Source organism: Vicugna pacos, chromosome 35 (assembly GCF_048564905.1).
Source record: "Vicugna pacos chromosome 35, VicPac4, whole genome shotgun sequence".
Classification (NCBI taxonomy): domain Eukaryota; kingdom Metazoa; phylum Chordata; class Mammalia; order Artiodactyla; family Camelidae; genus Vicugna; species Vicugna pacos.
The window spans coordinates 30135479-30160157 of record NC_133021.1 but is presented as its reverse complement, the minus strand read 5'-3'; the positions used below and the strand labels follow the sequence as shown (position 1 = coordinate 30160157).

Sequence of the window (24679 nt, the reverse complement as noted above, 5' to 3'; positions counted from 1 at the left end):
GAAGTAAAGCACATCTTCTATCACAGCTTGAGAAAAAGGTTTACTTATCCCATTCACTAATTCAACAAAGTACTTCCTGCTAATAAGACCTGAGAAGAAGAGAGACAAAATGTTTGGTTTCCTAGGCTTGTTAACACGTGTGTGTTAACGAAGCATCAGATAAGAATGAGGTCTGATTTCCCCTCTACAGGGAGAATTTAAGTTAGGTTTCCAGGACTTATCAAATTCTAGTAGCTTTACACTGGTCAGCATGTCAACTTCTAGGTATTTAGGAAAACAAATGTGCCTCCCAGGGCTTCCTTTCTTATCTCGGTTACAGAAAGGCAGGGCCTTTCCAAGGTAGCTTATAATCTGTTTACATGTTACACGTTTGCCTAATGCACTTGATGCATGCTTTCAGAACTATACATAATGCCTGAGCTGTACAGATAAAAGCTAAAATGAAGGACACAGTACCTCATTTTCAGGGGTCTGGTTTCATTTTAAAAGTCTGTAAAAAATTCCAGACCACGAAGGCTGAGCAGCAGCACTACAGCAGACACCAAGGGGGCTATAAAGAAAAGAAGGCATGGCTCCGGGCCCGCTTTAAGGAATTTATATCTAGTTGGATTCTAAAGAATGTATATATCCATCCACTCAGGAAATACTAACTCAGCTCTACAACACGCAAAAACTTCTCAAAGGGCTTGACATATGACAATCAAGACAAACCTGGACCCAACCACCCTGCCTCTAACAGGACAAAAGACTAAGGAACATGGCTGTCAACGGCTTCCGCTCATGCAAAGGCCCTCTACTGAATTTAAATGAGTAAATTTATGGGCCAAAAATGTAAAAATGCACAGGTAAAAAGAGGAAAAGTCATGTAGGATGCCAGTAAAATTGGCATTCAGCAAGCTGATGGCAGACTATGAGCCCTGCAGGAAAATCACTGTGCACATAGCAAATCCAAGATGTGAGTGGCGCAGCTCGCCATTAGCCGGCTCTAGGAATTCAGACCAAGTCATTTCACTGCTCTGAGCCCCGGTTTCTTTACCTGTAAAATGAAAGTTAAAATTTTCAACCTGGCTACTGCTCAAGATCATCAAGGGATTACGAATGAAAAAAAAATGTTTTTGTAAACTAAGTATTTTATAGATTTGACACATGTATTAGCACTGATCCATGTTTGGTCTTTTTATAAAATAAAGGAGTTGAAACACAATTTTTAAGTTTTCTTTCTAGCCCTCTAACATTTGTAACCTAAAAACTCATTTTAATTCAACAAGTAACTAAGAAAGGTTCTACCTTCCTTAGCGCTGTAAGCAGAATCAATCAGTAAAGTATTGCAGTAAACCAGGTGTGAGCTGAAACAAACTGGTCTAAAATGTCAGTTATATTTAAAAAGGGGGGGGGGGGCGGCAAATTCACAGGAAACTTGGAAGAAAGTCAAAATGACTATGAACGGTGAAGTAATAATCAAAGATAACCCCAGGCTTATTCTTTCAGCAATCCCCAGTGATGGCAAATCATCAACTTTGAAGGAAAAAGGTTTTGTGAAAGAAATAATATTTCCCAGGCAGGTGTGATGAATGAGCTTAGAACTCAAACTGATAATAAAATGTGATAAAACCTAATGAGAGATGGAGCTCAATATTTTCAAAAAGCCACTTCTGAAAAGAAATTTCAGAATGTTCTCTTCAGCAAAAATGCAGTTGGCCAATGGTAACTGAACTTCGTACTAATTTGAACGCATGCTCTAAAATGCTGCCTTCAAAGTTAGTCTATCGCTTCACAATCAGATTATTCCACCTAGTCCCTGTTTTCCAATAACTAAGCATCCAGCTGGGAAAGGAAAACACAAACACACGGAAGTGACATGAAAGACAAGGGACTTGAATTTCTGTCAAAGCTGGGCCACACACTACACACCAACCTTCTTGCTTAAAGGCAAAAAGCTACATTAAATATATATTAAATATATACACACACATATAAATCTGTATGTATGTATACGCATTAAGTATATACTTTAATTATTAAAAATATCAGAAGCTATAAATTGGTAGAGCCACTTCGAAAAACTGGTAGTAACTACAAGAGTTAAGTATTTATCTACCTATTACTCAACAATTCCACCCCTAGGGATATTTCCAAAAGAAAGGACTGTTTATGTCCAACAAAATACATGCATAAGAATGTTCACAGCAGCTTCACTTTAACAGCCCGATATTGGAAATAATGCAGCTGGCAAAGTAGAACAGATAAATAAATTGTGGCCCATTCACATATGAGGCGACCACCACGAGAGACTGCATTTCCCAGTAACAGGCACTGCAGCCTCTCTCATCTCACGTGCTCTTCCAGAATATTCTCCCCATCAAGAGATGGAGTCTGCTTCCCCTCTTCTCTAAATCTGGGTAGGCCCATAACTGCCTCCAAGAACAGAATGCAGTGGAAGTAAAACTGCATGAGCTTCAAGGCCAAGTCCTAGCAGGTGACCTGGCATCCGCCTGGCTCTACCCCAACCCCCACGTGGGCAGGATGTGCGCCCCGGGGACCCCTGTCATCCCCCCCAGATGCGGGAGCAAACCTTCCAATGACGCAGGGCCCATCTTCCAGCCGCCCTACCTGAAACCACATGAAGCAGAGACAAGTGTTGGCCAAACTGCAGTTGTGTGAGGACAGTAAAGGTTGTCACTGTTTACGTCGCTGAGTTTTGAGACAATTTTTTAGATGCCACAGTAACTAGAAAAAGTATAGGGCAACGAAAAAGACTACTGCAACTTGCAACAACACAGCGAAATCTCACAGAATCCCAGACAAGAGAGCACGTGATGCACGACTTTTCTGACAAAAAACTAGAAAATGCAAAGCTAATCTCTGGTGGTAGAACACTGAGTAACTGATACTTGAGGCAGGCGGCATGGATGGGGAAGGAGTGTGACAGCCCTGTGAGGTGACAAAAACATTCTACCTGTGAAACTGGGTGTACATTTAATTACATCTATAACAATTCTTCAGGGCATGCATGAAAGATCAGGGCACATTATTATTTGTATATTATACCTTAATTTTTTAAAGGTGGGGGATAGGGTGGGGCAAAGAGCTAAAGAGATAATGAGGAATTACCAGCCACAGTTTGAGAGAGGAGAGGAATGCACCCCAGGGCATCTTTCCTCCTGGAAAGGGCTGCCCACTCACAGGAGGTGCCTGAGGGGCTACCTACACTTAGGCAGCCTTGCGAGCCTGGAAGACAAAATGTCAAGAGTACAAGATCCACCACGGGGGCCATCCCAGGCTTTGGAATAATATCTCAAAAAGCTAAATCCCAGAAGAAAGGGTAACACAAAAACAAATTAAAGCAGCCCTTGCATAGACCCTAGAAAAATCTCAATTTGGATTAAAGTGACCCTAAGTGCCTGGCAAAAGCAACAGAAAAATCCTTATCCAAATCTATAACTACTTCTAGAACTAATTTTTCAAACACAGTGAACAGCACACCATCAACAACAAGCAGGCGTACAAGGAGACCAGACTCCTCGAGAAACAGCCGACCTGCAGGACCCTGGGATGGAGCAACCCTGCTTACTCTGTCCACAGACACAGGTGCAAAGCTTGAAAAGCTGGATAGGGAATTAAAAACTATAAAAGTGGCATAGTAGATTTTAAGAAGAAATTTTCAATTTCAAATTGAAACTCTAGAATGAAAAAATACGACAACCAAAATCAAGAACCCAGAGAATACATTTAAAAGTAGATTAGACAGAGATGAAGACTAACTTAGTAAACTGGAAGATGGGCCAGAAGAAAATGTCCAGAACAAAAAGGAACAAAAGCGTGCAAAACACAGAAGACAGGTGAAATACACAGAGGAGTCAGTGAGACCTAACACTGAGTAACTGAAGTCCCAGGAAGATTAAGCAAGAGAAACAGGGAGAAGCAGCATCTGCGGAGCTGACAGCTGAGAACTACCCAAGACTGATGACAGAGACAAGTCACAGCATTTCTGCTCAACTCCCCGAGCAAGAAGGGCAGAGAGGCAGGGGAAAGCACCCGAAATCAAATCTGAAATAGAATAGTCTCTTCTCCAAAGAACTAATACATAAATATATGTATGTATCTCCAGTCTGGAATTCTACGCCTAGCAAAGTGCACCTCTCAAGAATGCAGGTGAAATAAAAACACTCTCACACTAAAAGTTTGAAAAGTTGTCAGTCCAAGATCCACTCTAAAGAAAAAACTAAAGGGTATTTTTGGAGAAGAAGGAAAATTATTCCAGATGGAAGGTCAGTAACTCACGAAGGAAAGAAGGAAAATAAAATGCAGTAAGTCTAACCGAATAGTAACAGTGGAAAACAACAGAAATAGATCTCTGGGGTGTAAAATACACATGCACTGAAAAACACGGTAACAATGAAATAGGTAAAAAAAAAAAAAAAAAGGGAAAGAAATTGACTTAAATGTTTTTAAAGGCTTATATTTTCTGGGAAAAGGGTGAAACTCTCAATGACTATCATACTTTGGTAAGTCCATAAAACATTAGTGTTTCTTCAGCAAAAGGAATAGTAGAATATACAATCCCAAGCTAATAAAAAAGGAGGAAATAGAATAATTATTTTTTAAAGTCAATCCAAAACAAATCTAGAAAGAGCAAAAAGGAACATGGAACAAGTGAGACAAACAGACTTTCTTAAATTTTTAGACATTAATGTCAATAAAGTTATTATCTGCCAATTCACTTTTATAATAGGCATCAGCAAAATACACAGAAATACCTAGCCCCCACACACATACCAAGCCTTTATAAATTTTAACTTCCGCATCCACTCCGTTTTTTCACTGTCACTGACTTTTCAAAGTCTTAGGTCCCCTTTATCTTTTCTTACCTAACTACAGATATGCTAACAAGCATTAAAATGTCCAAAAACCGAAAAAAACAAACAGGAGCAAAAAGCCCATAGAGGCAACTGGCTTATAAATGCTGCATTAATTCTACAATAAAATACTAATTTGCCATTACTGATCTATGTAACATTACTAACTGAAATTAATACATTAAAAAGCTTAAAAACAATGTTCTTTCACTTCATGAAAAAATGTTACTATTTTTTTTTAATTCTAATTTTTTTAATTCACCTGTTAATTCAGTGAAGAAGAATTTAAGGATAAAATTATAACTTTTTCCACACTCACATCCATGTCGGCAAGAGATGGGTGCAACGTTACCTCTATCAGAGGATAAGTAAATCATCTCTTTAGCGCCAGAAACACTTAAGCAAACAAGATATGGAACTCCAGAGTCACTCCTGATCTTCCTATAACCAGATGAAACTACCTGCCACTTACAAAATATATATATATATTGTTTTTTTAATTTTAGGATGGATTGCTACTAGCATTTTGTGAATAGATATTTTAAATAAGGTAATCTAAGCTCTTCCAAGGGAAAATGCTATCAAAATTAAATCAAGACACTATACTGACATCATAGCGTGTCTCTGTAAAGAAATCAAAGAACCTTTAATTTAACATTTAACCCGTTTTAGAGATAGAAACTAACAAGTAATTGGTGCCAGTTATAAAAATGGACACCAAAGTGGACAGAGAGTCACTCCCAGCTCTAGCGAGGGTACAGTCAACTAGACGGACCCCCTTTACAATGGCTACAGCACAGGGCAGGGGCTACCTGATTCAGATGATGAGAGTAGGTGCCGAGAGCCTTCCTTCTCTGTACAAACAGCAGCAGCAGCTCACATGCCTTGCAGGGAACTAATACACAAGCATCCTGATCTAACCGGCATGACAGTCTCTTCAGGGACTGCAGACCTGCTCTCCCTCACACTCAGTGTCCCACCCTCCCACCTCCTCCTCATCCTTCAGGTCCTACCGGCCGCTTCCTCAGCACAGCTTGCCCTGCCACTCCCCATCAAGTCAGGTTCCCTAATGACAGGCTTTATAGCTCCTTGTACTTTACTTCAAAGGCCTTAGCCCCTCTGTTGTTGAAAACAAGGTCGTGGGTAGAAGGCACTCAAGTATTTGCTGAGTCAACAAACAAATCTGAACTGATGATCCCCCCTCCAATTTTACGAAGAAACAATCTTTTAAAAAATTACTTGCATGAAAGATAATCTGGAATTGGCAGAAACCAGCTGAGACTCCAAGTGTCTGTGACTGTAATTCCAATGCTCTAATAATACCCATGTATCACAAGGAAGTGTTTGAGAAGTCAGATTCTTTCCAATGAATATTACTCTCATATTGATTTCCACAGTAAAACTTGAGATACTTCTTAAAGAAAAAAAATGAGACTCTAAATATAAGTAAATCATATCTAACAATGCAATATGCCTTTCAAAAATCACACTGAAGGGACAAACTACACCTTTCTGGTAATAAATGGTCTGAGTATTGTTGATAACAATACCACTGCACTAAAACAAAACAAGGATGGTGGAAGTGAAATTGCAAACATAAACCAGAAAATGCAGATCACTGATCACTTTCTATAACTGAAGCGAAAATTCCCAAAGTTTTAGCATTGTGGTTAAGTCTTTTGCCAGCTTCAAACTGCCTTAACATTCCTAGTACTTTTTAACCAAAGTAATTTTGTTTGTTTTCAATTTGCCATTGGCTTAAATTTACTAGCCTCTTTTTCACCCATCTTCATCTGCTACAAAATGTAACAATTAAGTTAAGATCGATGCGTACATGGGGCAAAGAGTGACCAGTGCAACCTCTGCTTGGCACTAGAGGCCCAGACTGGATCTGTCGTACCAAGAAGTTGCGCTGGTTCCCAAGGCTGACCAAACATGGTGCCAAAGCCGACACCTCTACTTACTGGCTTGTTCAACTAATGACAGTTGTCCTCTGAGGAGCTATTTCATGTCAAAACAAGCTTATAACTGGAAATGGGCTATCCTTACCAGAAACAAGTACACTGGAGAGTCAGATAGGCTAGCTACCACCAAGACTCAGGGCACATGTTCTTAATGCCTGGTAAATGATGCTTCTTTGTGACAACTCAGTAATTCTTCAAATACATAATCAGCAAAGGAATTTCTGTTAACTCCGAACACCTGTACTTGTGATTAAGCCTCTGGTCTTCCTGTAAGAATTACTTTGTATTTTTATCAGTACACCTGTTTTTTTATATTTTGACACATCTCAGCTGCTTAGGTAGCATATAACAGGATCAACATCCACTTTAAGTAAAGACTTTATGAAATTTACCACTAAAAAAAAAAACCCAGCAAACTCAGAAATGTTTTTCTTAATGCTAGGGTCTGACAGAGTGAGAAATAAAAGCAAATAAACCACTGTTCATCTGATGCTGGCTAATTTGATTCTTATTAAGATGACTTCACAAAAGAAAAAAGTACCCCAACTTCCCTGTTAACAGAACCTCCCATAGACTCCACATATGAGAGAGTTGGTCAGGGTGATCGCTACAGTTCTGCACAACTTTTCTGTACTACAAAATAATAAATATCTATCCATAAGATTTACTTGTATTTATTAATGGATTAATACAGGATCGAAATCACTTTCTTCCAGTAAGCAAGATATTTAAGATTGTGTCCCCACTTTTTTTCCCCAGGTGTCACATTATTTCCAATGACAGGGTACTGCCCCAATTCAAAACTCCTTCCCAGTCCCATACGGGATTCATTTAACTCATGTTAAACACTTCTGACTCAAAAGCATCTGCGGATTAAAATGAGGGGCGACGGTAGGGGTCGGCACACATTTAATTTTCAATGTATACTAATGTCTACCCGCATTCATAGACTCCTCGCATTTCTTGGCGTTTAAATACTTGCGAGGAATCATGCTCCCGCATCAGGACTGCCGCATCAACACCTGGTTGTGAGCTCCAAACTATTCTGCAAACTTTGCAAAGGCACAGACTTCAGATTTCCAGGCTCCCCAAAGCCCTCATTCACCCCATCCTCCCCTTGCCTAGTCGACACAAAGTTCCGCAGCAGGCAGGCAGTAATTTAAAAGAACGAAGTTTGCCTCAGTCCTGCCCACTTGGACTCTGGAGGACGCAACTGAAAGTTGCAAGGGAGACACGTCTCCCGGGGACTGAAACTTGCTCGGGGGGAGGGGGAGGCAGCGGGCCTGCCCTCCCCGCGGCCCCGGCCCCCCCCCCACCAGCCGTCTCCCCCGGCCAGCAGGTCCCCTCCCGCGACGGCCCCGCCAGACCCTCCCCGCGCGCCCCCCGCGCCCCCCACCCCGCCGCTCACAGCCGCACGCCCGCGGTCCGGGTCCCCGGGGGTGGGCGCCCGGCGGCCGCACGCGCTCCCGGAGCCGGGCCCCCCCGAGGCGGGGGCGGGGAGCGCCGCTCCGTCCACCTCCCCCGGGGCCGGGAATGGCGGCGTCCGGCTCCCCGGGGCCAACTCCGAGTCCCTGCCGGAGGAAGCCCGCGGAGCCGCGCCGCCGCCGGCCGCTCGCTGTGGGAGAGGAGGAAATGAATTTACCCCCGGACGGTCCCGTCGGCGGAGGCTGCCGGCGGGGGCAGCGCGGGGAGTCCCGGGGGCCGAGCAGGTCCCGGCGCGGCGGCGGCTACCGCAGTGCCCTCCGCCCCATTGTTTCCCTTCCAAGAGGATCCCGGCGAAGCCGAGCCCGGGAACCAGGAAGTTCCCCGGCGCGACACCTCCTGCCGCCGCTATGGAAACGGCCTCCGCCTCCCAGGGCGGCTCGCCCGGGACCCCGCCTCCGCGCCGCCAACCGTCGCCGCTGCGGCCGCGGCCACCGCCATCTTGGCGCGGCCCGGGCGGCCCCTTCCCGGCGGCACGTGCGCGCCGTTCCCGCGTTCCCGGCGGCCGCGGGGGCGCGCTGGCCGGCCGGCCGGGTGCGGGCGCAGCTCTCGGGGGGCCCAGCCCCTCGCCGCGCCGGGGGAGGGCGGGCCCGGGCCGGACCGGAGAGGCAGCCCCTGGCCCAGGGCTTCGAGGCATTGCCCGGACAGACCGGCTTCAGCTGATCAATGGATGGCTGCGGCCAGGCCCGAGGTCAGCAAACAGAGCGGTGGCCAAGAGCATGGTTTCTGCCCCCAAATTGCCTCCTGTTTCTTTTCTGGCGCAGCCACCCACCAGCTGCAGAGCTGGAACGCGCTGTTTAATTTCCTCAGTTTCCCCATCTGTAAAGTGGCATAGTAATAGTACCTGCCTCATAGGATTGTTACCGGGAAGTCAGTGCATGGTACTTAGTGAAAAATATTCATTCATTCAATAAAATAGCATGCTTCGGACAAAGGTCACCTTTCTGTCATTTTCCGGGAACTTAATCTAAAGGTTCAGATCAGCACCACTTTAAGTAGGCTTCTGTGTAAGATCCCATTGCTGCCTGAAACTTCTCAAATGTTCATCTTTGTCCCATCTTTCTCTAGGTCAGCTTTCCTTTTTTATATCATGGAAATTGTCAAGAGTTTTAATCTCCAAAATAGTCCATCAAGAGGTTCCATAAAAAGATGAATGATGTAAACTTTCCAACTCTGTAATTAGCTGACGGTTAAGTGATTTATTCAGTAGAAGCTAGCAAAGTTAGGGTGCACAAATAACTAAAAGGCTTCCTGTCCTTGATTCCAGGAACTAGAATTACTAAAGCTGGCAACTCTGCATGGTTGCTATTATCTTTTTCCCAGCTGGTGAAAACTGACACCAAGAAACTGGGTGCTGTGTGCACTCTGGGAGGAGGGGTGGAAGGAGGAGATGGGGTCACTGGCTCTTCCAAAGGATGCAACTTTGAGAACCATGCATGAGTTTAGGTCTCAAATGGTTTCTAAGACTTCTAGCTCACAAGTGTTGTGACTTTGTACACTTTTTAAGAGAAAACAAATGAATACTTCCCTTTGAGTCTTCCTTCATACATTTAAACTAGATTTGCGAAGACTAATGTTTATTTTAATGATCCTGATCCCACAATGGCATAAATAGTTTGATATATGAATTAGGGTAAAAACATATCAGGAGTTGGCAGGGCGTGAGTAACTTTTTCAACACCCAAACACTTCCCCAAAATGTGTGGCATGCTCTGATTAGCGATCACCCAGCTGGAGAGATTCTGAATTTATGAAAAGCAGGAGCCCCTACTCCTACAGCCTTGTAGCCCCCATGGTACCAGCAGATTGCTTAGTATATGGTAAGCCCTCAAGAAATATTTATTGAATTAAGTTGCCATGTTTGTGGTTGAGCTCTCATCCTGTCAGGAGTCCTTGGGGACCACAGAGACATGCAAGAGATGTTACTCAAGGGACATCCTTGCAAACATCATAAAAAAGAACCCCAAGTCACTGGTTAATGAGTTAATGGGATTTTGGATGAGCAACCCCAGCCCTAGACTTATTTGGCAAAATGAAGTGGAAACTTTAGATATGTTTTTCCGTAAGTTATATGGGCAATTTTTTGAAAACGTTATGTGGGACCTAATTATGAGCGCTATTGACTCCATTTTATGCTACAATAACAGCATGATTAAAGTTCAGAAATCCCCATATTTTCCCCCCAAGTCAAAGTGTCACCAATGAATTGTGTCACCTCAGTGTAAAGATCTGCATTTGTTCTTAGGTATAACTTCAGGGGCTTACCATAATTTTTTTTTTATTATTAACCATCTTGGAGCTGTTGTCACACTGTTAACACAAATTTTTGTCTTTATATCCCCAGCAAAGTGCTTGACATGTGAATTTGTATTAGGCATATATATTCAGGGGCAAATTTTTTCTTAAAGGGGAAAGACAGTGAACCTGTGACCACCATGGATAATATGTAAAAGCATGAGCGTGCCTGTGCTTCACTAAAAATTTATTATGAAAATAAGTGGACTTGACCCACAGGGCCAAATTTACCAACCCCCTAAATAATCAGATTACACTCACCCCATTTTTATATTCATTCCAATGAAATAACCAGATATTAAAAATACCCTTTTATGTCATACCTTTTGGAGAAGTGTTTGGGTGTTTTATAAAAGCTTGATATCCATAAAGCACCTAAAAGTGAAAAGGCATATGGTGTAACAGTTTATGTTACTGATTAAAATATTTGGCAAATAACAAAGGCTTAGAATGATATCTCACATCTTATGATGGAATAAGATAGCTGGATATTTGTAAAGTTCATTCTTGCAAAAGTTATGCATTATGCTAATGCAAAAAACTTAAAATGTTGTCAGAGGTAAAAGTACATGTTTAAATCCCCACGAGATGACATAATAACTAAGGCCAGAAGTACAATTTGTGGTGAGAACATAGGGACACAGGCCATAGAGAAAAAAAAATCTCCAAAGCAAATCATACATCCTTCACTATAATCTTCAAAATATAGATGAAAGAGTAGGTTCCTAGAGTCTCCTATAAACTGAGATTTTGAAATGTGACTCCATGGCTATTTGATCCATTTACTTTTTTTTTTTTTTTTAAATAAGGGTAAGCACAGAGCTCTCTGGTAGGGGAAGTTTTGGGTTTTGGGGCTTTTTTTGTTTTTTCAGTAAAGCTCTGGAAAGCCTTGCAGTGCACATTTTCATGGTCACCAACAGCAATACCTTCTGAAATTTCATAAAAAACCAGTGCTCTTCTATCCAGTAATTGTTCTTCCCTGTTGAAAATGACTCAGTCCAGTCTGTGTACCCAGTATAAGTAAAAAAGCAACGGAAAACCAACAACCACATCCACACTGTTCATGTGAAAAAGCTATCCTTTGGTTTCAAAATTATTGATTGCAGAGCAAGGAAAAAGAGTCCATGGCAGGACCGTAAACCCCATAAAATTGTATACAAGACGCTGTGTACACAATTTATTACTTATAAACATTTGGGGTTGTCTTGTTTGTTTACTGTGTACTAGGTATTTTTCTCCCTATCTGAAGAACAGACACACCATGAGACAGGGGGGCAGATCTGCCTTCTTCCTTACTCTATCCCTTGGTCCAGATCAGCAACTGATACAGAATTGGCTCTCTATAAACCATTGTAGAAAGAATGAAGGGAGGTGGGAAGAAAGAGCGGGAAGAAAGAATGAAGGAACAAAATTATACAGATTACATTTTCTTAAAATAATATTGTACATCAAGTATATTTTAATTTAAAAAAACATATTTTTTTCTGGGCAAAAAGTTTCCTAACTTTTCTCATTTCCTCAAAAGGGTCTGTGACTCAAAGAAAATAAAAAAGATGGAAATGACTGGTTTTCAACTACAAAAGCTGCCTCTCATTATCTCCTCTGCTCTTTTGTTCACAAGCCACCCTGATTACATACCAGAATGGTTATCCTGCTTTGCCAGAGACTATAATGATGCCATATCATTTGAAAAGTAGCTCCGTATGTTTTCATAGCTTTAGATTTTCTTCTGTCTGGTCCACTTAGAGTTTCCATGCTCCAGTTTGACCACCTCTTTGATGTCATTCGTGCCATTTATTCTCCATTTTTCGCTTGTGTCATCAAGCAGGGTTGTGTTAAAAAGCATTATAAGATATGGAAAAATTAAAGTATAATTTCAAGGCATTTTTGTCCCTAGAGTAGGATGATAAATCTTTTGCCTCTGTGCATGTGATTTTTTAATTCACTTTTGAACTCTTATGCACATACATCTTGTGTACATTGCATGGGAGCTGCTTTTCAAGGATGCCCCCCCCCACAGTGAGTCATATTCCAGTACTGACATCCTTTGATATCAGCCTCCTCTTGACTCTGGGCCACTCTGTGACTCACTTGTGACAGAAAAGAATTGAGTAGAAGTGATATAAAGTGGTTTCTAAGGCTAGATCATAAGAAGTCTTGAAGCTTCTGCCTGAATCTCTGAAATATTTGCCATTAGTGCCCGCCCCTCCCTGAACTCAGCCATCATACTGGAAGAGGCCCAGGCCACACAGAGGCCACATACAGGTGGTCTGAATGACAGCCTTGGCTGACCCCCCAGCCAACAGCTAGCGTTAGCTGTTAGCCATGTGTGTGAGCCATCTTGGATACCCAGCAAGGTCAAGCCTTCAAGATGCCTTAAGCCCCAGCTCTGCAATCCCATGAGAAATCCCAAATGAGGACATCTCAACCCACAGAACTCGCAGAACTAGGAGAGTAATAATAAGTTATTTTAAGCCATTGAGTTTATTGTGGCTTGTTACCCACTTCCAGATAACTGGAATAAACTGATTAAAAATAAAGTACTACACTATTATACATAAAATAGATAAACAACAAGGGCCTACTGTATTCAACACAAGGGACTGTTGTATTGAATATAATAACTTATATTGGAAAAGAATCTGAAAAACTATATATATATGTCTGTGTGTGTGTTTGTGTGTAATTGAATCACTTTGCTGTACACTCAGAACTAACATAGCATTGTATATCAACCACACTTCAAAAAAAAATAAAGGATTAAAGCTGTATTTAGCTATATTATAGCTAAAATCGTAATAAATAAATAACTTCATCAAGATTAACAGAAATACTTTGTAAGAAGGTCAAGTTGCAGAAGAACAGGATGACCTGTAACAGATTCCTAGGTATTCCCAGCATGTTTCTTCACTACTAAGTTGCTGATTTTGTGAGGTGCTTTCTTTGAAGAGGGTAACGTGCTGGGCATTGTGAAACAACATGATGACCGTCACCTTTTGCTGTCTGCAGAGTAAATATTCTCGCAATTACATTTGACTTAAATAGATATGAAATAAGCCCTTGCCCACAGGATTTGGCTGAAAAACGAAAGAAGGAGTGGTCACAAGGAGCCAGACCGAAGACTCAGTTAAAATAAGGTGGTAGATGGAAAAAATATTTTTTTAATCTACTCAGCTTCTTTCTGTTTGCTAATACTTTATAAAAAAATGCAGGTCCATAAGATCTAATCTGCAGTTTTGAAATCCACAAAGCTCAGAAAGCCAAAAATTTGGTTCCTAAATTTGGCACCTAAATCCATTCGGTAGCAACTGAACTTTCCTTTGGCTACTTATTATGGTCTTCATCTTACTTAATAAGAACATGTGTGTGTGAACTAAAAATACTGCAAACCATATAAGTAAACAAAGGATGCTGAAACCATCAAGTCATCAGCAGCTGCCTCGACTCCCTAGCGAAGACAAGCCTGCAGCCCGTCCTCTGCAGCCGCTCAAGATGGTGCATTCTGAGGGGATAATAAAGGACAAGATACTGGCCCTAGATAGCTAGATGCTTGTCAAAGGAATGAATTCAATGAGCCCAGATGTTTGCTTCTTCCCATATATAGAAAAGCACTAAATTCTTTAACTTGAGATGCCTGTTTTTCTTTAGATAACAAGTAATCTTTTATTGTTCCAACTACCTGGTCTTTGTTGTAAAGCTCCTATATATCCCAGCTCGTCCCCTTACCTCTTCAGAGCAGTCCCTCAGAGCGATCTTTGAGGCTGTCAGTCCTCCCACCAAATAAAACATAACTGTCAACTTCCAGGCTGCATATTTATTTCAGTCGACACATGTCATCGCAGAACGATTAGTGTGCTTGATTACAAGACCGTGTCCCAGATCCCATTTATGCTGCCCCCCGCAAGTAACATGCAGTATACGGGCTGCGTCCCCCTTCTAAAAATTGAAGCTTCTGAATTCCGGAAGACTTCTGGTTTCAGACCTGAAGTAGACTTGATTGGAGAACGAAAGTAACCTTTTTTTGCAGGGGGAAGGGCAGTCTAGTGTGGAGTCACTGAGCACACTGGATTCAGACAAGCCTGAGTTCAAACCCCATCACTGCTGCTGGCCCTCTCTGAGACCTGAGTTAGTGTGTAACCCTCTGCCTCAGTTTCCTCCTCTGCAGAATGAGGATAGTAATCAAACTTGCCTTGAAGGGTTCTCAAGAGAAATGAGATTATGCATGCAAAATGCTCCACCCAGTGACTAGTAGTAAATACTCAACAAATGGCAACTCTTATTGTATTATTATTAAATATGGTTTTTTATAAATTCAATGAAACAAATATTATTTCAGTTAGGACTCAGTGAGGAAAGAAGAAACTGCTCAAGAGATGACCAGTAGAAAACTGTTCAATCCAGGGAATCAGATGCGTTCAAAGTCTTTGGAAGGAGTGGATGGGGACAGTTGAGCGGGACTTAAAGTAACTTTCGTGTTACTCCATACCTGCTGCGCCCAGAGATCAGAAGTTGCAGGAAATGATAGGAAGTCACTGCCAATGTTACATCTGCCCTGCAGCTTAGAAGCGGGTGCCTGTCAGGGGCACTCTTTGCAGTCTAGCTTCACTGCAAAAATTTATGTCTGTCAAACCCTCGTGTCAGCTACTGCTGTTGGAAGAATGACATGCGTCTCACTGGCAGAACCTAAAGCTTATCAGAACTGTCCTGACAAAGGACTCTGGGAAATACAGGCCTGAGATACAGGCAGTACCCAACACAAACAGTAATTTAATGATAATAATTTACATTTGTAAAGTATTTGCCATAAAAGCTCAGATCCTCATATTTCAAATCTAGAATGGATTTTTTACGCCAGTGTCCTGTTCAGTCATCTGGGTCGTACATTAACCGTCAAATCTTTGTACCATTTATATTATTATTTCTTCATTGTTTTCCTCTAAGTAGACTCACATTTCTACTTAGATTAATTCAAAGAGGAATTTTTGCATCACTATCTAAAGTATGATGCAAATCACTAAAGTGGAAAATAGGCAGCATGTGACATTAACAGAAGATAAAAATAAAAATAAACACACTGAAAACAATGATATTAAAACCACTTGGATAATATTGCCCAGAGGGCTCTGAGCCTGAAGCCTGCTCTCTCTTTGGTTGAAAAGGGAGATTAGCATATATTAGAGATGTTAAATGTGCTAACAACAAACATCCTAGCACTAATTTGAGACTGTCATTGATGTATTCACAAGGACTAAAAGGTGACTGAAATCTCTGAAAAGAAAGTAAGTTTCTCACTATGTAAGACAATGTTATTTAAAGCCTCTTCCGTCCTGCCTGTCATCAGTGGAGTACATCCCACACTTCGGGTAACACTGCTTTCTGACATATCAGTACTGAAAGTTTAACTGAGAATCCAAGTATCTATTGAATCAATTTTGAAAACTACTTCGTAGCTGAGTATTAAATGCATGCCACTGTTTTGCTCCTACTGACTCATTCACATAAGATTTTTTGATGTGGTTGAGGTGAAATTCACATAACATAAAATTAACCATTTTAGAGTAAACAATTCAGTAACATTTAGTGCATTCACAATGCTGAACAGTTGCCACCTTTATGTGGTTCTGAAACATTTCCATCACCCCAAAAGGAAACTCAGTATCTATTGGCAGTTACACTCCATTTCCTCTCTCCCCAGCCCCTGGCAACCAGTAATCCACTTTCTGTCTCTATGGATCTATGCCTCCATATAAATGTAATGGAATCATGTAATATGTGACCTTTGTCTCTGTCTTCTTTGGCTTAGTATGAGGTTTATACATGTTGGAGCATGTATCAGTACTTCATTCATTTTTATGGCTAAATAATATTCCACTGTATGGTTATATCACATTTTGTTTACCCATTCATCCATTGGTGGACATTTGGGTTGTCTCTACTTTTTAACTTGTGGATAGTGCTGCTATGAACTTGTGTGTACATGTGTTTGTTTCAGTACTGTTTTTCCAGTTATTTTGGATATCTACTTAGCAATGGAACTGATGAGTCTTATGGTTATTCTAGGATTAACTTAAGAAACTGTCAAGTTTTTTCCATAGTGGGTGAACCATATTACACTCCCATGGTAATGTACAGGGGTTCCAATTTCTCCATGTCCCTGCCAATATTCTGCTATTGTGATTGTAGTCATCCTTGTGAGTATGAAGTGGTGTCTCGTGGTTTTGATTTGCATTTCCCTAAAGGCTAATGATGCTGAGCATCTTTTCATGTGCTTGTTGGCCATTGGTAAGTCTTCTTTGATTTTTTTTTTTTAATGGTGGTACTGGGGATTGAACCCAAGACCTCATGCATGCAAGGCACACACTCTACCATTGAGCTATTCCCACCCACCTTGTAAGTCTTCTTTGGAGAAAAATCTACTCAAGCTCTTTGCCCATTTTGAAAATTGGGTTGTCTGTCTTTGTATTGTGGACTTGTAAGAGTTCTTTATGTATTCGGACCCTTCTCAGGTATATGATTTGCAAATACTTTCTCCCATTCTGTAGACTGCCTTTTCACTTAATAGATAATGTCCTTTGATGGACAAAAGTATTCAATTTTGATGAAGTCCAATTTAGCCATTTTTGTCTCTTATTGTTCTGTTTTCAGTGTCATATCTAAGAATTGATTGCCTAAGCTCAGGTCATGGATATTTACCCTTTTGTTTTCTTATAGGAGTTTTATGCCTGAGCTTTTATATTTATATAAGAATTTTAAACCACACTAAAATTTTCATAGAAATAAGGTAAATCCTTTGACTTAAATTAACTCTGTAACCACTGAAATTTACTCAACCTTGATTCATTTATTTCCTTAATAAATTGGTTTGTTTAGCGATGACTATGGATAAATCACTGTACTAGAGTGTACGCAGTATACAGGTATTTATAGGATATATATATGTGTATGTATGTATATTTGTTAGTGTATATAGTATGTTTATTAGTATAGTACATTATTCCTATATACCAATAGAGGAAGTATATAGAAAGTGCTGGGAGAAAGTGCTTAGGTGAGGGACTGGATCGGACTTATAAGAAGACAGGTAGTTGCAAATAACAACAACAAAAAAGCCAACTTAAATTGGGCTGTGTAATAAAGCTGCTCTATTGGCTCACATCACATTACAACACAACACATCACTGCAAGCCTACGAGAAGATGGGCTTGGTAGGATTCAATGCTACTGTCAAGGACCAGCTTCCTTCTCTGCCTCCCGTGATGTCAGCTCCATTCAGCCAAGATGACTGCCAACAGTTCCCAGGGTTTCCTGCCGCCTCATCTCGATCGGAGAAAGTGAGCAACCCTGCACACACACTTGTCTCTGTCTCAGGCTCTGGTATGAAGCAGATCACATTTCCATTGCTGAATCAACATGCATGGCCAGGATACAGGATTATGTTCATGGCTTTCACCCCCGGTTAGCACCAGAAATGGAGTTAGGCTTTGTCCCATGAGGGGAAGGCACGGTTCTCAAATGGAAAGCTGGACCAATAACAAAGAAAAGAGGAAAGGAAATGGGGAGGTCATTACAAAGCTCACCACGGGGGATCTTAGAGAAGTCATAACACAGGAGATGGGATTTGACCTGGCCACGGGGAATCAAATAGCAGAAGGGTTTAGAGGTCCATTTTTAAAAATCAGGAATAATTATCCATTTTGGCTGGACCACTGGTGTCAGGTGAAGATTAGTAACCCTGGGAAGATAACTTGGGAGCATGTCATATGCCTGACTAAGGAGTTTAGAGTTAATTCACTAGGCAGCGAAAAGAAAATGACTTTACTCTCAGAAAAAACAAAAACAAGTTTCTCTAATTAAAACCGTTGTAAGTCGAAAGAATTTTAGAAAAAAATGTGTTTTAATGCTAGGTCTTGGCATTTGATAAGTTATACTCATTTATGGAAATTCATCCACAATGGTTTAATCAGCAGGTACATAATGAGTGCCTCAAGTGTGCTGGGCACTGTCCTGCCAATAGCTGGTGATTCAGTGGTTAAAATGTCAGGTCCTCACCCTTGGGGAGATTATAGGTCACTGGAGAGCCTGTACATGTTACCATGTCATCAGATTCTAATGTTTCACCTGCCTTTGGAAGGCATTGGTTCATCGTGGACCAGAAGAGAGTCATGTCACCTGAATCACTCACACTCAACGGAAAGAAAAGTAAGAAAGCATTGGAATCATAGTCAACCAAGAGACCAAAAACTGTCTCAAAATCTCCGGGTCGCTTACCAAGTTAATCTGTTCCCATCATGAGTTTTTTGAGTCTGGTTCACACTTCACTGCAGAGAGATCACTCTTTAATGAAAGGTCAGGAGCTACAACCAAAGGTCTTCTTTACCTTCAGCTCAACACACTTATTTAAAAAACAGATGACTTTTGCATTACCTCACTTACAGACCTAAATATTGTCATGTGAAAATCAAAGCAGAGACTGGATAATTAAGTTAAGTAACCCATAATGTACTTGAAAGTTTCCTTCTTTTCTTTCTCCACCTGCCTCCCCTTTTCAACAAAGCTTAGTTGTTTTTGTTTTTTGTTTTTTTTTAATTGAAGCATAGACAGTTATAATATGTCCATTTCTGGTGTACGGCATCATGTTTCAGTCATACATACACATACATATATTTGTTTTCATATCCTTTTTCATTATAAGTTACTACAAGATACTGAATATAGTTCCCAGTGCTATACAGAAGAAATTTGTGTTTTTTAATCTATTTTATATGCAGTATTTAGCATTTGCAAATTTCGAACTCCCAGTTTATCCCTTCCCAGACCCTTTTCCCCAGTAACTGTAAGTTTGTTTACTATGTCTGTGTCTGTTTCTGTTTTCAAGAAAGCTTATTGAGTACTTAAAAGAGGCAAGACTTGAGAACAGCTACTAAAGTCCCTTACCTGCCCCACCCCCATCTTTTTTATGTGTCACTCCTTTCTTCCCTGTGTCACCTGAGCTGAGAAGGATGCATTTGAAATTTAAACCATTCTTTTCCCAGCCCAGAAAACATCTATTTACCTCAGTCTGAGAAGTGAAACTGCCCAACTTAAGTTCACAGTAAGAAGGCAGTTTTACATTCAAAGGAGAATTTCTAAGAAACAGTGAAAGGCTACATAGTGTACGATTCCAACTATATGACATTCTGGAAAAGGCAAAACTATGGAGACAGCAAAATGATCAGTGGTTGCCAGGGGTTAGTGAGGAATGAGGCATCACTAGGAGGAGCACAGAGGATTTTTAGGGCAGTGAAAACACTGTATGATACTGAAGGGTGGATACAGGTCATCACACGTTTGTCCAAATACACAGTAGATACAAGAGAGAACCCTAATGTAAACCATGGACTCTTGGTGATGATGTCATGTCAGTGCACGCTCATCAGGTGTAACAAATGTCCCGTCTGGTGAGGGATGTTGATAATGGGGGAGGCTGTGGGGGACAGGAGCAGGAGGTATATGGGAAATCTCTGTACCCTCCATTCAATTTTGCTGTGAGCTTAACACTGCTTTAAAAAATAAAGTCTAGTTTTTAAAAAGAAATGAAAAGGGGAGGGGAGTGTATTAATCCAGCCAATACTTATTAAGCCCCCAGATGTGCCAAGTATAATGTGGAACACATTATAGCATCAGAGATGAACAAGAAGTATTTGGTTTCAGCCCTCACAGAATTCACACTTCTGTGTGTGTGTGTGTTTTTTTTTCCCTCCCACTGGAGAGCAGTTTATCATCTTTAGACTCAAGAAATTAACAGGAGTGGGTTCAGACTATGCCAGGCCCAGGGTTTTGTGGCTCCTGGGGACAGGCCCAGCTACCACAACGTACAGGGAAATGGGGGGGGGGGGCAGCAGTTAGCAGATTTGGTCTTGAACTTGGGGAGAAGGAGTGATGATTCTTGGGGCTGGGGAGCAGAAGAAAAAAAGTGGTCTGAGGAAAAAAGTGGTCTGAGGTGGACCCCGGAGGGGCGGAGTTGAAAGGAAAGAGAAAGGAGGCCCCTCCCCCCAGTGCTGAGGAAAAGGCACGTGGCTCAGTCTCCCCCTGCCCCACCCCCATCCACAGAAGAGAGGGGGTCCTTGTTTCCTTCTCCTTTCAGGGGCCCAGAGGCTGTTCCCGGTTGAGCCTCTGGAAGAAGCTTTTGCCGAACTCATAGGTGCTGATCATGATGGCACAGGAGGGGGCAGCCTTGATGATCCTCGGGAGGATGTCTGTGAAGAGTCCTCTGGTGCCCAATCGGCCTGGGTCCTCCGCAGCAGCAGCCAGATGGATTGGGTGTGTGGGGGCAACGCTCTTACTGCCTCCACGGCTCCCAGCGCTACCTGGCCTTGAGTCTTCACCACATCGAAGGGTAGAGTTAGGGTGGCTGCCACCGTCCCTGCGATGCTGCCAGCCACAAAGCTGATGCCCACGGAGGTCTGGTCCTTTGGCCTGAGCCCGCAAAACCAGCTCTTCACCAGCTCATAATTGAACCAGTACAGGGCTGAGAAGGTCACATCCCGAAGGGCAGTGGGACCCCAGCCCAACCACAGCAAGTGCCAGCTGCCCTGAGCCACAGCAGCTCGGACACAGGTGCCCAGCTCCCAGTACGACAGCTGCCGAGCCAGCAGCTTTGTCTGCACCAGCTCCAGGGGACTGGCCACAGTCACCGTGCCCAGGCGGGCCAATGCACTGGCCACTATGGGTGCTTAGAGGTCAGAGGTCAGGGCTGGACCACACAGGAAGGCCTTGAGTTGGTCGTAGGCAGTGAAGCAGATGGCAGCCGCTGGTATAGTCATCACCAGGGTGGCTGGGAGGCCACTCCGCAGGGTCCTGGTGCCCTCGTGTCTCACAGTCTTCACAAAGGCATCCATGGTGCCAGTGAAGCGAGTTGGGTCCTGAAACCAGGTGGCCCAGTGGGCACCATTTGGGCACAGGTACAGGGGCTCTAGGACACCACTGCAGCACAGAAGGCACTTCCCTGTGGATTGGAGAGAGGAGGGGCATTTGGTTTGGAGAGGCTCCAGAGTCTGGCAGGAGGCATTAGCTCACGGGCTCCGGAGGGGCACTGAGACTGCCAGCGGACCTTTACCACGTCCAGGGGGGTCATGAAGAGGGAGGTGACCACAGCCCCAGCTCCCGAGGCCACCATTTGTTGGAGGGGGCTAATGCACCCAGGGTCCTGGTCAACCGTCTGGTAGCTTCAGTTCTGGCCCTAGGCCGGGGCTCACGCGGCGCAGTGCTCAGGGCCGGGCGGGCCCATGTGGCCACGCAGCCCACGCGGGGTCCGCGTGCCCACACTGCTGTGTTAACCAGATTCGGTTTCACCCTAAATACTGCCGGTGACCGTTGTTGTTATGTGGTCTTGGTGTAGTCAGAGTCAGTATGGACACGCCAATAGAAAATTGGGCGACCCCCAAGGTCCGTGGTGAGGAAGATCATGAGAACCAGGAACGGAGATGCTGATCACTTGTTCTGCCTCACAAGTGATCAAACCGAAATGGAGGCCGAGAGAATGTAATTACTCATCTATCACGTTGGCAAAGATTTTAAAACACCCAGAAAATGTGGAGAATCTGGTGATACGGGCACTCCTGTCTATTGCTGGCAGGCGTGTAAACTGGTAGAATTTAACTAAAGGGCACTTTGGCAATATATATTAGATTTTATAATATAAATACATTCATCTAGTAATTTACTTTCTAGGCTTTTTTTTTTTTTGAGGAAATAACTCACACACAAAAAGGCCCCACAAAGATCTGTATATTAAAAGACCATTTGTCACAGCCTTGCTTATAATATAAAAAACTGGAAGCCACCTTCTTGTCTGTAAAGAATTGGTTAAAATAGAGTACACCTCACCTAACAGAATGCCATTTCATTCAAAATTATGTCCATCTATATTTATTAACAATGGGAATATAACTTTAACTGACGTTTTTAAAAAGATATTTTTTGAAGAGTGATGTTTTTACTTGGGTTATTTTTGGGGGGAGGGCAGGGAAGAAGGTAATTAGGTTTATTTATTTCTTTGTTTTTAGAGGCAGTACAGGGGACCTCGTGCATGCTAAGCATGTGCTCTGCCACTGAGCTATACCCTCCCTTCTTAACTTTTTAAAAACAACCTATATAGTATAATCTTATTTTCAAATAAAATATGTGTGAGCCACATAGACCAAAGTGGGAAAGAAATTATTGACAACATCAACAGTGGTAACTTCTGGATAATCATTACTGAAAATGTTCTTGTATTTATACATTTATTACATTTTCTGAATAATTTCTACAGCGAGTATATATTACTTTTAAAAATCCCCTCCCCCTCTAAAACCCTTTGCCTTTTATGAAATAAACCTCCTCACATGTTACACCTATTTGCATGGGAATTTTCTTTGAAGGAACAGTGTGGAAGGCAGTGTGGGGACCCCTGTATAAAGGAGATGGGAGGCATGAAGATGCTGGAGGAAGAGGCCAGCCGGGGTCTAACCTACAGCCCCGGCCCCCAGACTAGGTCTGAGAGATCCCAAGCAAGGGCAGAAAGAGATGTTTTCTCAGGGGACACTATGAGACACAGAGGCATAAACAGAATGACTTCCATGCCCAACAGGTCATAGGGCAGGTGACTCAGAGTGGGACAGAGTCTTTCTCCTCAATTCAGAGCAGCTGGAAGGAGCAGTGAGGACATGTGGGGACATCCTGATACTGTGAGGCCAGAAAACTGGAGTGTCCTTTGGATGTGGTGACATAAAAAACTCAGATGCTTTAGCAAAAGCCAGCTCAGTAGAGGGCGGAGCCAGGTTGGAAGGGGTGAGGGGACCTCAGAGGATTTTCCAAGACAGGAAACATGAGAGCAGGTTTCACTGCTGATAAATCATCCCATTGTAGGAGGAGCTTTATTCCACTCACGGGCTAATTTTTAAACTATCACGTGTACGGGAATGCTCAAACTGCCACACTTACAGCTGGAGCCCAGGCACATGATAGAATTTATTAAATAGATGAAACTTTCTGCTGATGGCCGGACCCAAGTAATTAACCCATCACATCCTTCTCAGCAATCGCTCTGCTATGAACTTAACCACACACACACCCCTCCATTTTTCTTTTCATATTCACATTCAGGAAATGACACCTCCATCCACCTAACTGTCCAGGCCAACCCCCTGGGCATCCTCCTCAGTGCTCCTTCTCATCTGTCCCCATAACCAACAAGTCAGCAGATGTAGATTTTATCTTCCAATCACTCCTAAATCTATTCCTTCCTCCTCATTCCCACCACCACGGTTTTCATTCCATCTCCCATCACTTCGCATTAAGGTCACTACAAATCTTTTCTATCTCCCAGCTATTCCTCAATCTGTCACACACTGTGAACAGTATGATTCGCCTGTAAGTTAAATCTGACCACGTCACTTACCTGCCCCTTCAGAGCTGCAAAATAAAGTGCACGGTGAACACTCGGGAAATGCCTGACAGGCTGACTGAATAAAGGAATGACTGGATTCAAAACACAACTGTCAGTCCTTCCCCGTCTGGGATGACATTGGGCTAAGAATCCTTTATTATAATAACCTGCTTCCTCCTGGACTCTAAAGACTCAAAACAGGTGTCTATTGTCCAGGAACACCGTTCTCCAGTTTTATTACATGTTACTTGTTCATTTTTTACTCTTTAGCAAGAATAGTATGAGGGGCCCACAAGAGTATAGTATTTGGTCATGACAATTCTTTTGTGGATGTAATGGAAGACCCACAGTGCCTACTACTTTTTAAAGTGGAAAAAATGAAAAATGGCTTTGGGAATTACATATCATGCATTTATCGTTGCTACCTGGGAGATACTGAGATAAACTACGAAAAAAACCCATTTCCAAATAAAAGGAGGAACCCCAACCTGCCCCCCCAAATACTGAGGAGCAGAGAAAAGTACAAAAGAACAGAGCTTTGAACAGAGCAAACTGTGTGAAGGTAATTTCATTTCCTTCTGGGATAAAGTGGGGGCTATGCTAATAAGAAGCAGGGCTATATGTGATATAATCCTTCTTCAGTAGAGGTTCTGATGTGACTTTATCATCAAGAA

At 42.4% G+C, this 24679-nt stretch overlaps 2 protein-coding genes and 1 pseudogene across 4 annotated transcripts in view; 1 reads left to right on the top strand and 2 right to left on the bottom strand.

Moving 5' to 3' along the window:
• USP6NL (USP6 N-terminal like) overlaps window positions 1-8600 on the bottom strand; it is a 127663-nt gene extending 119063 nt beyond the window's left edge. For 2 of the 3 annotated variants that reach the window (XM_072955173.1, XM_072955175.1), the window contains exon 1: window positions 5669-5833. The gene's annotated coding sequence lies outside the window, so the exon portion shown is untranslated. Of the gene's footprint in view, window positions 1-5668; window positions 5834-8462 lie in introns of those variants that run through there. The other variant, XM_072955174.1, reaches the window with a different exon arrangement.
• Window positions 8323-8965, top strand: LOC140691481 (uncharacterized). Its single transcript, XM_072955119.1, has one exon. It carries the CDS (start codon window positions 8354-8356, stop codon window positions 8963-8965), a length of 612 nt encoding a protein of 203 aa, XP_072811220.1. The 5' UTR covers window positions 8323-8353.
• Window positions 8966-20670: 11705 nt separating this feature from the next.
• LOC102540841 (mitochondrial glutathione transporter SLC25A39 pseudogene) lies at window positions 20671-21782 on the bottom strand (annotated as a pseudogene).
• Window positions 21783-24679: the final 2897 nt, after the last annotated feature.

Excerpts from the sequence above, each read along its gene's own strand:
- LOC140691481 (XM_072955119.1), top strand. The coding sequence starts at position 8,354 with ATGGCGGCGTCCGGCTCCCCGGGGCCAACTCCGAGTCCCTGCCGGAGG.